Genomic DNA, 14,831 nt, shown 5'->3' with positions numbered 1-14,831 from the left:
CATCCATTGCTTACAAGGACAGTCACAGAATTTGTGTAGGAGAAGGGAGTATGAATTAGATAGGACTAACCAGCTCTACAGTTGCCAAATGTAGCTTTCAAAAAGGCTGAGTGGGGATAGGAAGTAAAATCAGAGGCTGGTAAGGGGTTTACATTATCCATGCATATATAATTTATGCCTCTTCCAATAATAAAGAAAACAAAATAAGCTGTATTTTTTCAGTTCCTTGTTAAGATACACAAATCTTTCATTATTAAAGAGATAAGCCATGTCCATTTTAAGTTTCTTTTTCTAAAGATGATTTTCCTTATTTCAATCTTCCTTACTGATTCCTATACCACATTTCCCACCTTTACAACCAAAGGCCAGTTTTTATTTTTGAAATAGAGAATTATCTGGCTAACATGACAGTGAAGGAAAGTAATGAATGCTGGAGGGGATGTGGCAAAGTGGGGACATTAATTCACTGCTGGTGGAGCTGTGAATTGATCCAACCATTCTGGAGGGCAATTTGGAATTATGCCCAAAGGGTGATAAAAGAATGTCTGCCCTTTGATCCAGCCATAGCACTGCTGGGTTTGTACCCCAAAGAGACAGTAAGGAAAAAGACTTGTACAAGAATATTCATAGCTGCACTCTTTATGGTGGCAAAAAACTAGAAAATGAGGGGATGCCCTATGATTGGGGAATGGCTGAACAAATTGTGGTATATGTTGGTGATGGAATACTATTGTGCTAAAAGGAAGAATAAAGTGGAGGAATTCCATGGAGACTGGAATGACCTCCAGGAAGTGATACAGTGAGAAGAGCAGAGCCAGGAGAACATTGTACACAGAGACTGATACATTGTGGTACAATTGAAAGTAATGGACTTCTCCATTAGTCTCAATGCAATGTCCCTGAACAACCTGCAGGGATCAAGGAGAAAAAAAAAACACTACCCACAAGCAGAGGACAAATGGTAGAAGTAAAAACACTGAGGAAGGACAACAGCTTGACTATAGGGGTGGAGGGGATATGATTGAGGAGAGACTCTGAATGAACACCCTACCAAGAAAACCAATACCATGTAAATGGGCTCTGGTTGAGGACACATGTGATACCCAGAGGAATCACGCATCGCCAATGGGAGGGGAGAGGAAAAAAAAGGTGATCTTTGTTCCTAATGAATAACGTTTGAAAATGACCAAATAAAATAATGTTTAAAAAAATATAAAAATTTTTTAAAAAAGAAAGAGAATTATCTAATCCATAGTCAAATATAAATCCTCTCTCAGCTGATGCACAAAAATACAATTTCTCATGATATCCTTATGAAGAAAATGATAAAAGATGGACTGAATGATAGTTTTCTTTTATATTTTTTCTTTAAACCCTTACCTTTCATCTTAGAATCAATACTGCATATTGTTTCCAAAGCAGAAAAGCAGTAAAGATTAGGCAATGGTGGTGAAGTAACTTGCCCAAGGTCACACGCCTAGAAAGTGTCTGAGGCCAAATTTGAACCCAGGAGCTCCAGGCTATAGTTCTGGCTCTCAGTCTACTGAGCCACATAGCTGCCCCATCCTAACACCAACAGTGTTCTTAAATAAATTCAAAACTATTTGAACAATTGTGTGCAGAGAATGGCTCAGCACTGATGTGGAGGGAAGTTGCTAATATGATGCTTTGGTCATACCCTTCAACATTTTTCATTTGTTAACATGGTCACAGGACACAAGTTTATCAAATTTGCAGACGCAATATATACAGGCATCATAGGTAACACCATGGAGGCAGAATCAAAATTCCAGATAATATCATTACTGTCAAACAGCATAAATATATGCTAAATCCTTTACTTCAACAGGGCCATTATTTTTTTAATGGTAAGGGCTGCTCATTGCCTATCTGTGCCTTTTTAAACATGGCAATTCTTGTCCATGTTCTTCCACAGAGGATCTAGCCAAAACAGTGGGGGACTGCCTTTAGATATTCTACATTTAAAATATATTAGTGGGGTAGCAAAGTTCTGTATCTAAATTTTAAAAATATATTAACTGCATAATTCAATTCAATTCAATACACATTTACCCAACATGGGCCTTTATTGCTGGTAGAAAATCTCATTATGCCTCCCATATCAACTCACTATCCTACTCTTCTCATCAGCTCTTTTGAACTTTTTATCCCTCAAACCTCTCACAGCTCCCCTCAGATAAGAACTTTGCCTCTTATTTTACAGAGAACATGTTCTGTGAACTCTCTTTTATTCTCTTTTCCTGGCTCTTATCCCTCAAATTATTTTCTCCTGTACCTCAGGCTCACATGAAAAAGTGACTTTACTCCAACCAAGGCAATCTCCCTTATTTGTTCAAACGATCCTATTCAATACCAAATCCTCCAACAGATTCCTCCTTTGATTATCAATCCCACTCTCACTTATTTTCAACCTCTTTCTGTCCCACTGGCTGGTTTTCTACTGGCTACAAGCATGATCACATCTCTCTCCTTCTGGGGAAAAAAAAAACAAACACCAAACCCTCCCTTGATCCCCCCTCCATTCCCCTATCTATGGCCCTATATCTCCTCTGCCCTCTGTATCTAAACTTCTCAAAAAGGCCATCTACAAGAGATACCTCCACTTTTTCTTGTCTCACTCCCTTAACTCTACAATCTGGTTTACTACTTTATCATTCCACTGAAATTGCTCTCTCCAAAGTTATTAATGAACTCTTAGTGGCTAAATCCAATCTACATTCTCCCTGATTTCTTTTCAACCACTGACATTCTATTCATCATTCTTCCCCCCTTGATATTCTCATCTCCCTAGGTTTTCAGGATACCACTCTCTGACAGTTTTCCTCCTACTCATCTGACTGCTTTCTCTATCTCCTTTGCTGGATCCTCCTCCAGATCATGTCCTCTAACTATAGGCATTCCACAGGGTTCTGTACTGAGTCCTCCTCTCTCTCTATGCTTCTTCACTTGGTGATCTCATTAGTTCCCATGGATTTAATTATCACTTTTATGTTAATTATTCTTAAATCTACCTATTCTGCTCTAATTTCTCTGTTGACTTCCCATCTTGCATCTCCCATTAATTTTCAGATATCTTGTATACACTTATCCAGTAGATATCTTAAACTCAATATTTCCAAAACAGAACTCATTATCTTTCCTCTTAAACCTTCTCTTCTTCCTAAATTCTCTATTATTACTTACTGGATATGTGACCCAAGGCAGGTCACTTAACCTATTTGCTTCAGTTTTCTCAACTGTAAAAATGGGCATAATAATAGCACCTACCTCTTAGGGTTCTTATAAAAATAAAAGGAATTAATATTTGTAAAGTACTTATTATAGTGCCTGATACATATTAGACACTTAATAAATGCTTTTTTTCCCCTCTTCATTACTCCCCCTTTCACCTGAAACTGCTTTCTCCAAAGTTACTGGTACTCTCTTACTTGCCCAATCCAATGACCTTTCCTCAATTCTTCTTCTTGGTTTCTCTGCATTGTCCATCACTCTCTTCTCCCTGATGCTCTCTTCTCTCCAGTTTTCTGTGGTACTATACTCTCTTGTATCCGTCTTCCTTCTTATTTGACCACTCTCTTTTTCAGTTACCTTTGCTGGACCTTTTTCCAGATCATGCCCATTAACCACTGAGTGTCCCCAGAGATCTGTCCTGGGTCCTCTTCTCTTTTCCCTCTATATTATTTGTGATCTCATCAGCTCTCACGTAGATTTAACTCTTAGTCTGCTGACAACTGTCAGATCTACTTATTCAATTCTAATCCATCTGCTGATTTTTGCCTTAGTTACCTATTGAACTCATTATATTTGTCCCCAAGCTTTCCTCTTTTCAATTACTACCTATTACTACTGAGGTTATCACCATTGTTCCAGTTGCCCACACTCACAGCTTTAAGGTGTTATCCTCAACTATTCACTCTCTCTCCCCATATCCAATTTTCTGTAAGGTTCTAGAAATTTTGCATTCATAACACCTCTTCAATATGTTGTCTTTTCATCTGTAACACTACCATCATCCTTGCCCTCACCTCTAATGCCTAAACTATTTCAAGAGTTTTCTGGTCAGTCTCCCTTCTCCAGTGTACCCAGCTATAAAATTATTCATCTTCCTAAAGCACAGGCCTGAACATGTTGCCTCCCCTATTCAAATCCTAGTAGTTCTCTATCACCTCTAGAATAAAATATAAAATCCTTGGGCTTTTAAAGCCTGCCTTCCATATCTTAGTGTCAGCAACATTTCCAGTCTTCTTACATCTCACCTACCCTCATAAACTCTGGGATCTAATAATATCGGACTCCTTGCTATTCTTCAAACATAACATTCTATCTCCTGACTCCAAGCATTTTCACAGGCTGTCCTCTAAGCCTGAAATGCTCTCCGTCTTCAGCTCCATCTCTTTATTTCCTTCCAGTGTCAGCTAAAATACCATTTTCTACAAGAAGTCTTTCCTGATCCCTCTTGATAACTAGTGCCATTCCTCTGTTGATTAGCTCTGATGTATCCTGCACATAATTTGTTGGTTTGTGTTATTTCCTTTGTATCTTCAGGACTTAGTACAGTGCCTCATACACAGAAGACATTTAATATGTTTGTTAACTAACTAGTCTAATAACCTTATTTTGATAGCATAATATGTACAGTTTCTAATAAAACCAATGGGAACTACAACTTGGAAAGAAAATGTGCACTCACAAGCATGGTGATGACACCTAAATTTTGCCTCTAGTCTAGTATGTTTGTATATAGTTGGTTTTACCTTCTCTCTCCTATTAGACTGTCAGCTTCTTGAGAGCAGGGACTATTTTTTGCCTTTCTTTGTATCCCCAGGGCTTAGCACAGCATCTGGCACATGGTAGGAACTTAAATCCATGCTTATGAACTATCAAGTCAATCAAGAAGTCACCATCATCAATACCAATCAACTACAGTAGTGTAGCTAGGGTTATCACAGTAGTTTAGAATAGAGAGGCATCTATTTATTGTGTGATACTGTGATGTAAGAAATGTAATGGAAAAAGACCCTAGACTAGAACTCTAGGAGCAAGAAGATATGGGTTTGAATCCTGGCTGTGAAGCAAATACAAGATGACCTCAGATTCAGTTTGTGTTTTATTTTTAACTACATATCTACATGTTTTCTTCCCTATTTGAATATAAGCTCCTTGAAAACAGAGACTATTTTGATTTTATCTTTGTACCCCCAGACCTAAGCACAATGCCTGGCACATAGTAGGCACTTAATAGCAGACAGTAATTGGTTTATTGATAGCTATTTGACCATGGGGCAAGCTACTTCACCTGAGTCTCAGTTATCTCCTCTGTAAAATGAAGACAAGACTACATGTACTACCTACCTTAGAGGAGTGCTATGAGAAGAGGCTTTGCAAGCCATAAAGTTATATAAATATTATTGTATTATATATAAAAAATGTAACAAGTTAAAAAGACTGTTCTGTGCTTGCCTAACACAGAAATCTGTAGGTTGTTTACCAAGTACACAAGGTAGAATATAAGGGCAAACCTGCTATATCTTGTGTTTACTTCCTTTTTTTTTTTTAAACTACCACCTGACATACTCCTCCTGAATGTTTTATAGTTTTCCTCCGAAGCACAGTCAACTAGTCAAACTGGGATGAAGAGTAATAAGGACAATTCCAAGCATTCATTATAACATGGATCAAGCATGTGAAGAGAAAACTTCTAATTGATTAAATACCTTAGCTTGAGGGTAGGAGTCCTAGTCACACCAATAGCCTCATAGTTTAGTAGTAGTATTAACAAAAATAATGACAATTCAGGTTTTCATACTGCTTTAAGAATTGCAAAGTGCTTTTCTTAACCACAACCCATGTGAGATTGTTGGTATATTAATATTCTAATTCTCCAGATGAGGAAACTGAATTTTCCTACAAGTTAAGTGACTGTTCTGTTCTTATACAGTGTCTGAGATCTCTTGATTGACATTAGCAGTCAATCCACCACTTCTCTATACTGCCTCTCTAAGTTTAGATGTGTGTGTTTATATGTGGGTGTGTGATCAGCTCTCCCAGGTCAGACCTTGAAGATTCAGATTTAGAGTTTGATGTTTTGGAATACTGTGGAAACAAAGGCAAGAGTTTATGGCATTTGCATCCCATTTATGCCACTCTCCCTTGAATCATGGTTACTTGTGTGCAAAGCTCTCCATCATCTCCACCCCCACTTCACCTCCCTTAAACTGACAGGAGAAACTTTGTAGTTCTCTATCTTTATGTGACCTGCACTCGGCAGCACATGGTAGGCACTTAATAAATGTTTTGTTGAATAAAGTACTCTGGAGCAGGAATCTGGAGGGTTAGGTTTAAATCTCAGTTCTGTCATTAACTCTAAAGCACTAACTCAAAAACTATGTTATGTCTAATATTAAGCTATAAGAAATAATGAAGAAAGTAACTATGATCCTCCAGCACCTTGGGTCTCAGTTTCCCCATCTATAAAATGAGAAATTTGGGATAAATTGCCTCTAAAATCCCTTCCAATTCTAACATTCTGGGATTCTATGATAAACATGTCCTATAACACCACAGGAAGAAGTCTCTACTTTTTGGTTGTCAGAGCTCTGGTTCACTGCAGACTTAAACAATGAGATTACTTTAATCACTAAAGGATGAAGTGTATGACTAGCTGGTTTAGGGACCAGCTCCAAAGCAAAGAGCTAAATACACAACCAGACTCTGAAGAAAGAACTACTTTCTCCACCCCCTCCTTTTCCTTCATGCCCCATAGTTTGACCCTGCCCTTTCCATTCTTTTCTATCAGCCAAACAATACATCAAATTCAGAATCTCTTCCCCTTTCACAATCTTCCCGATTTTTCTCTAGGAGGAAGGTAGAAGAGAAAAAAATAAATTAAGAACATTACAGCATCCATCCAAACCACAGTGAAAAAATCTAACAGAAAGAACCTCCTAATCTGAAGACAGCCTCAAAACTGCTTAGCTGCTGGTTTTCTAAAACCCTTAAGAGTCCGGATGTCCCCTAGTTTCATAGAGACTCTCTATGTTAGGTTGGCCTCCCAGGACAGAGAACAGAGTTCTTTCTTAATTGACATAAGAGTACGTCTATCTTCCAGACCTCACGTGCCATCACCCTGACAGTGTCATTCCAGCACATGAGCCAGTCCTTTAAGGTAGACTGTAAGGAAACACTTTCCCAAGTCACATGTGAAGTATAAAGAAAAACAAATTCCTTACCGTATCTACCTTTGGCAAACCTCTTCCAATACAAGACTCCAGCAATTCCAAGAACGTGACTTAAGATAACAAGTACTGGAGGTAAATAAGTTGAGTCTAGGAAAGGCATTTCTAGTCAAGGCCCCAGATCCAGCCTTCCTTTCTCCTCTGTAGTCATAATCCCTGAACTCCAAGCTTGCCTCTGAATGCCTTTCCCCTGAGGTTGCTGCTGATTCGCACTATCATCACAAGGCCACAGAGGCGCTGTCAGAAACTTCCTGACCACAGCCCCTTGTTCTCTATCTCTTTCAGCAGACACTAGGAGGCTGGGGTTAGAATTCTTTAGGGCAGACAAAACCCGAGAAACTGAAAGACCAAAGGAAGAGGGGGGCTGTGGGGAAAATGGGAGGGAGGAGAGAGTAAAGGGGACTCTGAAAGCTAGTGTCAGGCTGACTCAAACTTCTTTTTTGGCATCCTCTACATAACTTAAACCATCAAACCCTAAGACGGATCAGCAAGCTGGGAGGGTGTCAAAAGACGTCATACTTCTAAGTTTCCACTCCTGGCCTGGTTGGAATGTCAGAACCAGGGATGTAGAAAAAGAAGTTACAAACAAGAAAAGCAGAGAGATTTCTTAAGGAACAGAAAAGTAGGAAATATAGGCACATAGAAAAGGGTAGCCAGCCTTTCACTAAATAAAGCTCAAGTCCTCCGTTTTTAATATCATTTAAAAAACAAATTCTCCCACGAGACAAATTCTAATCCCATTCTGATGGCTCCCAGGGGTTCCAAAAATACTAGTGGGAGGAATCTTTCAAGACAAAGAAAAAAAAAGTTATGGTTTTTCAAAGAGAAAAACTGAGAGGTGCCAGGGAATTCTCCAGTTTGTGGTACTGGTCAACATAATGACCCACTGAGTTCTACAAAAACCAAAGCCAATTCCAAATGTTAAGATGACGGGATGCCCAAACAGCAGCTGAAAATAATTTGTGAGCTGGACTAGAACTTTCCACAAACTAAGTTGAATATTCCAAAACCATGTGGGAAAACCAGTCCTCCTCCCTGATTTGGCCTGCTTCATATGGCTACATTCATGTACATATGGTTGTAAAAGATGACTGAAAGGGAGATTAAAACTTTTTCTGCTTAGCCCACAAGGCAAAGCAAAGATATAAGTGGAAGTTACAGGGAGGCAAATTTCTATTAGAATAAAGAAACATTTTTAAACAATCTCACTGTCCAAGAAGGGACTCAAGATTTACCTTGGTGAAGGGTTAGTTTTCTGTCACAAAGTCTTTGAGTAGGAGCTGAGTAAACACCTTGAGGATATTGTAGAGGGAATTGTGATTTGAAAAAGAGTTGAATTAGATGACCTCTGATGTTCCTTTCTAATCTGAGATTTCATACAACAGAAAACACACAAGCACACAAGAACATGAAATGTCCACTATAAGCTGGACAGGTGATTCTCTACTACTTTTGTCTACCAGATCAACATCCTCCACTGTGGGCTGTGGGATTGTCTTTGTGCCAAACTGTTTATATATTTAGCTATTTATGTATTTCTATGGTACCTATCACCATGGCATATAAATATTTTGTGTATTCTCAAAAATTGACTTAGAAAAATCCTAGCACAGAGGCTCTGCCTCTATCATCTTTAGTAAAGCATAGTGTGGAAAGTCTACTGAAGAGAATACTTCTTGGACACCACAAAAAATGTGGAAAGACATTGAGACAGTGCAGAGTATTCCCCCAAAAAGGGCAATCAAAATGGTGATCATACTATATGAGGCTTGCTTGAAGGAAATGGGAGTTTTTAGCTGAAGAAGAAAGGACTTGGGGGTAATTTAACAGTTTTGTTTTAATATTTGAAGGGCTGTCAAGTTGTGTACAAATTATTGGCCTTATTCTCTTTGATCTGAAAGTATTAAACTGGAAGCAAAGGTTTGATCAATATTTTAAAAAAACCAACTTCCAACAATTATTCATAAAAAACGAAATGATTTACCTTGAGAGTTGCAGATTCTCTCCCTTCCCTTCCCTTCTACCCCCTCTCCCTTTAAAGTTTCAGATATGAATGCTGATGACCACTTTGGAATGTTGTAGAAGAGATTCCTAATTAAGCAACCAGGGCCATCAGATGGTCTCAGAAGTTCCATTTTGACTCTGAATTCTCTGATTCTACACAACTGGAAAGATTACAAGTGATTACCCACTACCTACTGAATAAAATCCAAACATCTTCACCTGGCATTCAAGCATTCTCCACAATCTGATTTCCATCTTATCTCAATGACTCCCCTACATAAATCTTCCCATCAATCAAAATAATCTACTCCCTGGTCACTAAATATTCCTTGTCACAGTCATACCGTTCCTTATATCTGAAATATCCTTCTTCATTCCATATCTCTATTATTAAAATTGTACCATAATTACAAATTATAGCTCAAATGTTCTTTTCATGAAGACTTCTCTAACCACACCAGTCAGAAGCATCTCTCATCAACCTCTATACTGTACTTATCTTTTTCTCTTTGTATGTAGTAAAAAATGTAGCAAAGGATAGTATAAGTAGTGTTGGATTTACAGTTAGTGGACCTGGATTCAAATATCACCTCTGACAGTATGACATGAATATGGACAAATCCCATAATCTAGCTGAGCCTCAGTTTCTTAATCTGAAAAATAGCCAATGGTAGCAAAAACAAAACAAAACAAAAAAGGCAGGAAAGGGGAGAGCTATGATATATATTTTGTATTTATATTTTTAAAAGGTGAGTTGTCCATAATAGAGATTTATAGTTTCAGATACAATCCCTCTTTTTCTGTTATATCTATGTATACTGAAATACCCATTTTAGTGTTTATTAAATGAAGAATGGACAAAAACTTTATTTTAACCCTGCTCCAAGAAAAAACAACTTCAGAGCCTCAATTTTCTCATATGTTAAGTAACGATAATATTTATACTACCTACCTCACAGGATCATTGTGAATCCTAGAAAAATATGAGTTATTACTACTTTTCAGACTACCTAGGGGGTAAACTAGTCTCTGTACTCATGAAAGAGATACATTCCATCTAATCAAATGAAGAATGGGGCTGTGGCCTGAGCAGTACTTTACAGGAAGTGATACAAAGTTGGCAGGAAGAAGAGGCTAGTTTTCTTTTTAGCCACTGTGTGATAAATAAAAAGGAGATGACATTTCATGTCACATTGAATACACAACCCAGAATGTGCTCCTCACTAGCCAGCAGGACAAAAAGCAATGTCCTCAACCACCAAATGAACTTCTTAGAAAAAAGAGACTGTTCCAGTCGCTTTACTTTCCTCTATTCCTACTTTACCACTGGAGCTGCTATATTGTCACCACCTACAACTGTTAACCTCAAGAAATATCAGCACAAAAGGGCACCCAGAATAGCTGTAACATCTGTGGCTATCACCACAGCATGTCTAATCATTTTATCTAATCATATGTAATATTATATAAACTGTCAAAAGTCAGGAGTCCCAAATGCTGACATTCAGAAGGTTTATAACCATGTAGATCTGGGAAAGTGTATGGAAATCATGTTTAAAAGGCCAAAATCCAATGAAGAAAAACATTGTTATTAAAGAGTTATACCTCAGTCTAGTAAAGAGAATAGAAGTAGCTTTTTCTGCAAAAGACATGTAAGTGAAAATAGCATGTCATACAGTATAGAAATTTGGAATCAGAAGATCTGGGTTTAAGTCCTGACTGCTATTTATAGTAGTCTCTCCATTTCTTCATCTGTAATACTAATAAACTAATAAAATTACTACCTATCTCCTAGATTACTGGGAGGTGGAAGTGAGTATAAGAAAGATCAAAAGAGATGTTAAGTAAAACAGTTTATAAACTGTTAAGTACTATGCAAATGAAGCCAAGTTATTATTAATAGTGGCATAAAATGTTTTTCTGGGAATAGAGGTTCCCAGGGTCAAAGCCTAGTTTTGTATTGTTTGCACAATTCATCCCTCTAACCTACCAGGCATTGTGCCACAATCCACTAGGAGGCAGAAAACAATGGTTGTTCATAGAGTATCTGGTTGCTTTGATATGGTATCCTGGCCATGTAATTTCAATAATATAGAACTAGGAGACCAATCAAATCAACTACTAAGCATTTATTAAGCATTTCCTATGTTCAAAGCACTCATGATACAGAAATGAAACATTTCCTACATTGAGAAAGACATTTTGTCTGGGGAGAAAACATATACATAACATATAAAACATTTACAGAAATCTAAGATGTGTAAGAGATATGCAAAATCGATTCAAGGTAACTGGGAGGAAGTACTAAAAGCTGAAAGGCACCTAGGTGGTATAGTGGATAAAGCACTGAGCCTGAAGTCTGGAAGACCTGAGTTCAAATCCAGTCTCAGACGTTTACTAGCTGTGTGACCCTAGCCAAGTCATTTAACTTCTATTAAGCAGAGAGAAGGAAATGGCAAACTACTCCAGTATCTTTACCAAGAAAACTCTACGAATAATATGAGTGTGCTATGTCTGGTTAAAATGTCTGGTTAAAATATTCTTTGTTCAGAAGTATACATATACACATACATGGTTCAAATCAGACTCAATTGAACAAATAAACAACAACTAGCATCTGGCAATTGTGGATTACAATAAGTTTCATAGAGAATATGGCTCCTCAGTCAGTCAAAAAGTATTTATTGGGGCAGCTAGGAAGTATAGTGGATAAAGAACCAGGCCTGGAGTCAGAAAGACCTGGGTTCAAATGCGATCTCAGATATTTCCTAGCTGTGTGTCCCTGGGCAAATCATTTAACTCCAATTAATTAGCCTTTATTGCTCTTCTGTCTTAGAACTGATACTTAGTCAGAAGATAAAGGTTGGTTTTTTTTAAGCATTTATTACATACTTATGGTTTTTTTTTAAAGGCATTTATTAAGCACTTATTAGGCACCAGGCACAGTGCTAAGTGTTGGGGATAAGAAGACAAAAACACTGTGGGGAGAGGGGTTGCAGGGAGGAGGGTCCCTGAAGAAAGTAGGCTTTAAGCTGAGTAATGAAGAAAACCAGGGAAGCCAGGAGGCAGGAATGATGAGAGAGAGCATTTCAAGCAGGTATAGTCAGTAAAAAGGACAGTCCCAAAATGAAGTGTCTTATGTAAGGAACAAGTAGGCCAGTGTATCTAGACTGCAAAGTGGATAGAAGGGAGTAAAGCATAACAAAACTAGGAGAGAGGGAAGGAAGAAAGGAGGCAAGGAGAGAAGAAGGAAGGATGCCTGGTAGTCATGTGGTAGAATGGAATGTAGTCAAAAATAGACCTGAAACAGGGATATCTATTAGAAAGCTACTACAAAAGGTCAGGCTAGGGGTGGCTGTGTGAACAGAGAGAAAAGTAATGACAAGATTTGGCAATGGCTTGGATATGTAGGGTAAGTGAAAATGAGGAAGTAAGAATAACACCTTAGTGCTGAGTGTAAATAAATGGTAGGCTAGTGATGAACTTGACAGGAATAGAAAAGTTCAGAAGAGGGAAGGGTTTGTGAGGAAAGATAATGAGTTCTGTTTTTAGATACATTGAGTTTGAGATACCTATAGGACATGCAGTCTGAGATGTTGAAGAGGTAGAAAGAGTATGGATGAAAGATGGGACCCATCTATTTTGAAGATGGAATGGGATCAAGGGTACATGCAGATGGGTCTTCCTTGGCTTGAGTTGAACTTTGAAGGAAATTAGCTATTCTAAGAGGTAAAGATGGGGAGGGAGTATATCCCAAGTATTATAGACAGTCTATGCAAGGGCATGGAGATGAGACGTAGTATAGTCTCTGTAAGGAACAGCAAGGAACTCAGTTTAGCTGCATTATACTGAGTATATGTATAGAGGGGAAAATGTCTGGTTAAAATATTCTTTGTTCAGAAGTATACACATATACACATACATGGATCTTGGCAATGCTGCTTAGTACCTCTGTGAACTCAAAAAAAGTCACCAGTTCTAAATTCTCCTCAGTAAAATGAGAGAAATTGGACTAAATCAAAGGTTCTTAAACAGAAATCTTTGAATTTTTAAAAAATGTTTTTATTATTATTTCAACTTAATCTGTTTCCTTTTTAAGTCTACATATTTTATTTTACATTTTTTTAAATATTATTCTAAGAAGGGGTCCACAGGCTCCACCAAATTGCTATGGGTTCCATGAAATTACAAAGTTAAGAACATTAGGAAAAAATTATTTCAGTTCTGGTTCTTTTTTTAAATTCAATTACCTTTTAATCTTTCACCAACATGTAAATTATTTTGTTTTATTTTTTAATAAGCAAAAACTTTTTATGACAGAAAGCGTAACTATCTATTCTGGTTCTAAATTGTCTAGCGATGACCAACTTGAATGTACTACAGTGAGACCACAGAATCTTGGAATTTCTTGTCTGAGTTAAATAAGCCTGAATTATATCCCAAATCATACCATATCACAAAGATTCCTGGATCTAGGCAATATCCAGCTCCAATATCCAAATGGAGATTATCACTACTCTTGACAAATTATTGGTTAGTAAGTAAGACTAAAGAGAAACAAATGAACCAGAAATATAAGGCCAAGAAAAACTGGAAAGCGAGGGGATGCCCATCAATTGGGGAATGGCTGAGCAAATTGTGGTATATGTTGGTGATGAAATACTATTGTGCTCAAAGGAATAATAAAGTGGAGGAATTCCATGGGGACTGGAAAGACCCCCAGGAAGTGATGCAGAGCGAGAGGAGCAGAACCAGGAGAACATTGTACACAGAGACTAATACTCTGTGGTATAATCGAACGTAATGGACTTCTCCATTGGTGGTGGTGTAATATCCCGGAACAATCTGCAGGGATCTAGGAGAAAAAAAACTATTCATAAGCAAAGGATAAACTATGGGAGTGGAAACACCGAGGAAAAGCAACTGCCTGACTACAGCGGTTGAGGGGACATGACAGAGGAGAGACTCTAAACAAAACTCTAATGCAAATATTGACAACATAGAAATGGGTTTGAATCAAGAACACGTGACACCCAGTGGAATCACGCGTCAGCTATGCGGGGTGGGGGGAGGAAAAGAAAATGATCTTTGTCTTTAATGAATAATGCTTGGAAATGATCAAATAAAATATTATTTAAAAAAAAAAGAAAAAAATATAAGGCCAAGGAGAAAGACTAGCAGAATAGATATAGTTGGGATTCTCAAGTTTTGGACACTCTTGAGACATTCTTGCTTCTTTGGAACACTTCATCATTTAGGTCAGTAGTCTCTAACTTTTTTAGTTACACATCACTATCAGCAAAAACAACAACAACAAAACACTTTTGAACATCATATATATATATATATATATATATATACATATACATACATATATATATTCACTTATAAATTATAAACATCTATTACTACTATATCAATAGTAACTGTACATTATAAAATTCATTCAATAATTAACACTTAAAAAGGACAAGATAAAGATGAAATAATAATTGAGCCCTGAGTTACTATGGAGTCACTTAAGTTTACTGAGTGGGGAAATGACACGATCGGATCTTCTCTTTAGGAAAA

The 14,831-nt window shown here is 37.5% G+C and overlaps 1 protein-coding gene across 11 annotated transcripts in view; it reads right to left on the bottom strand.

Moving 5' to 3' along the window:
* MACF1 (microtubule actin crosslinking factor 1) overlaps positions 1 to 14,831 on the bottom strand; it is a 404,892-nt gene that overhangs the window by 271,793 nt on the left and 118,268 nt on the right. The window contains exon 1 of one of the 11 annotated variants that reach the window (XM_056795194.1): positions 7,251 to 7,782. The exons of 9 other annotated variants lie outside the window; for them this stretch is intronic. In XM_056795194.1, coding sequence (XP_056651172.1) covers positions 7,251 to 7,359 — 109 coding nt within the window. In that variant the 5' untranslated portion in view covers positions 7,360 to 7,782. Of the gene's footprint in view, positions 1 to 7,250; positions 7,783 to 14,831 lie in introns of those variants that run through there. One more of the 11 variants, XM_056795197.1, reaches the window with a different exon arrangement.

The sequence above is a fragment of the Monodelphis domestica genome, chromosome 4 (genome assembly GCF_027887165.1).
Source record: "Monodelphis domestica isolate mMonDom1 chromosome 4, mMonDom1.pri, whole genome shotgun sequence".
NCBI lineage: Eukaryota > Metazoa > Chordata > Mammalia > Didelphimorphia > Didelphidae > Monodelphis > Monodelphis domestica.
The sequence above is the reverse complement of the archived record's forward strand: the minus strand, read 5'-3'. Positions and strand labels throughout refer to the sequence as shown.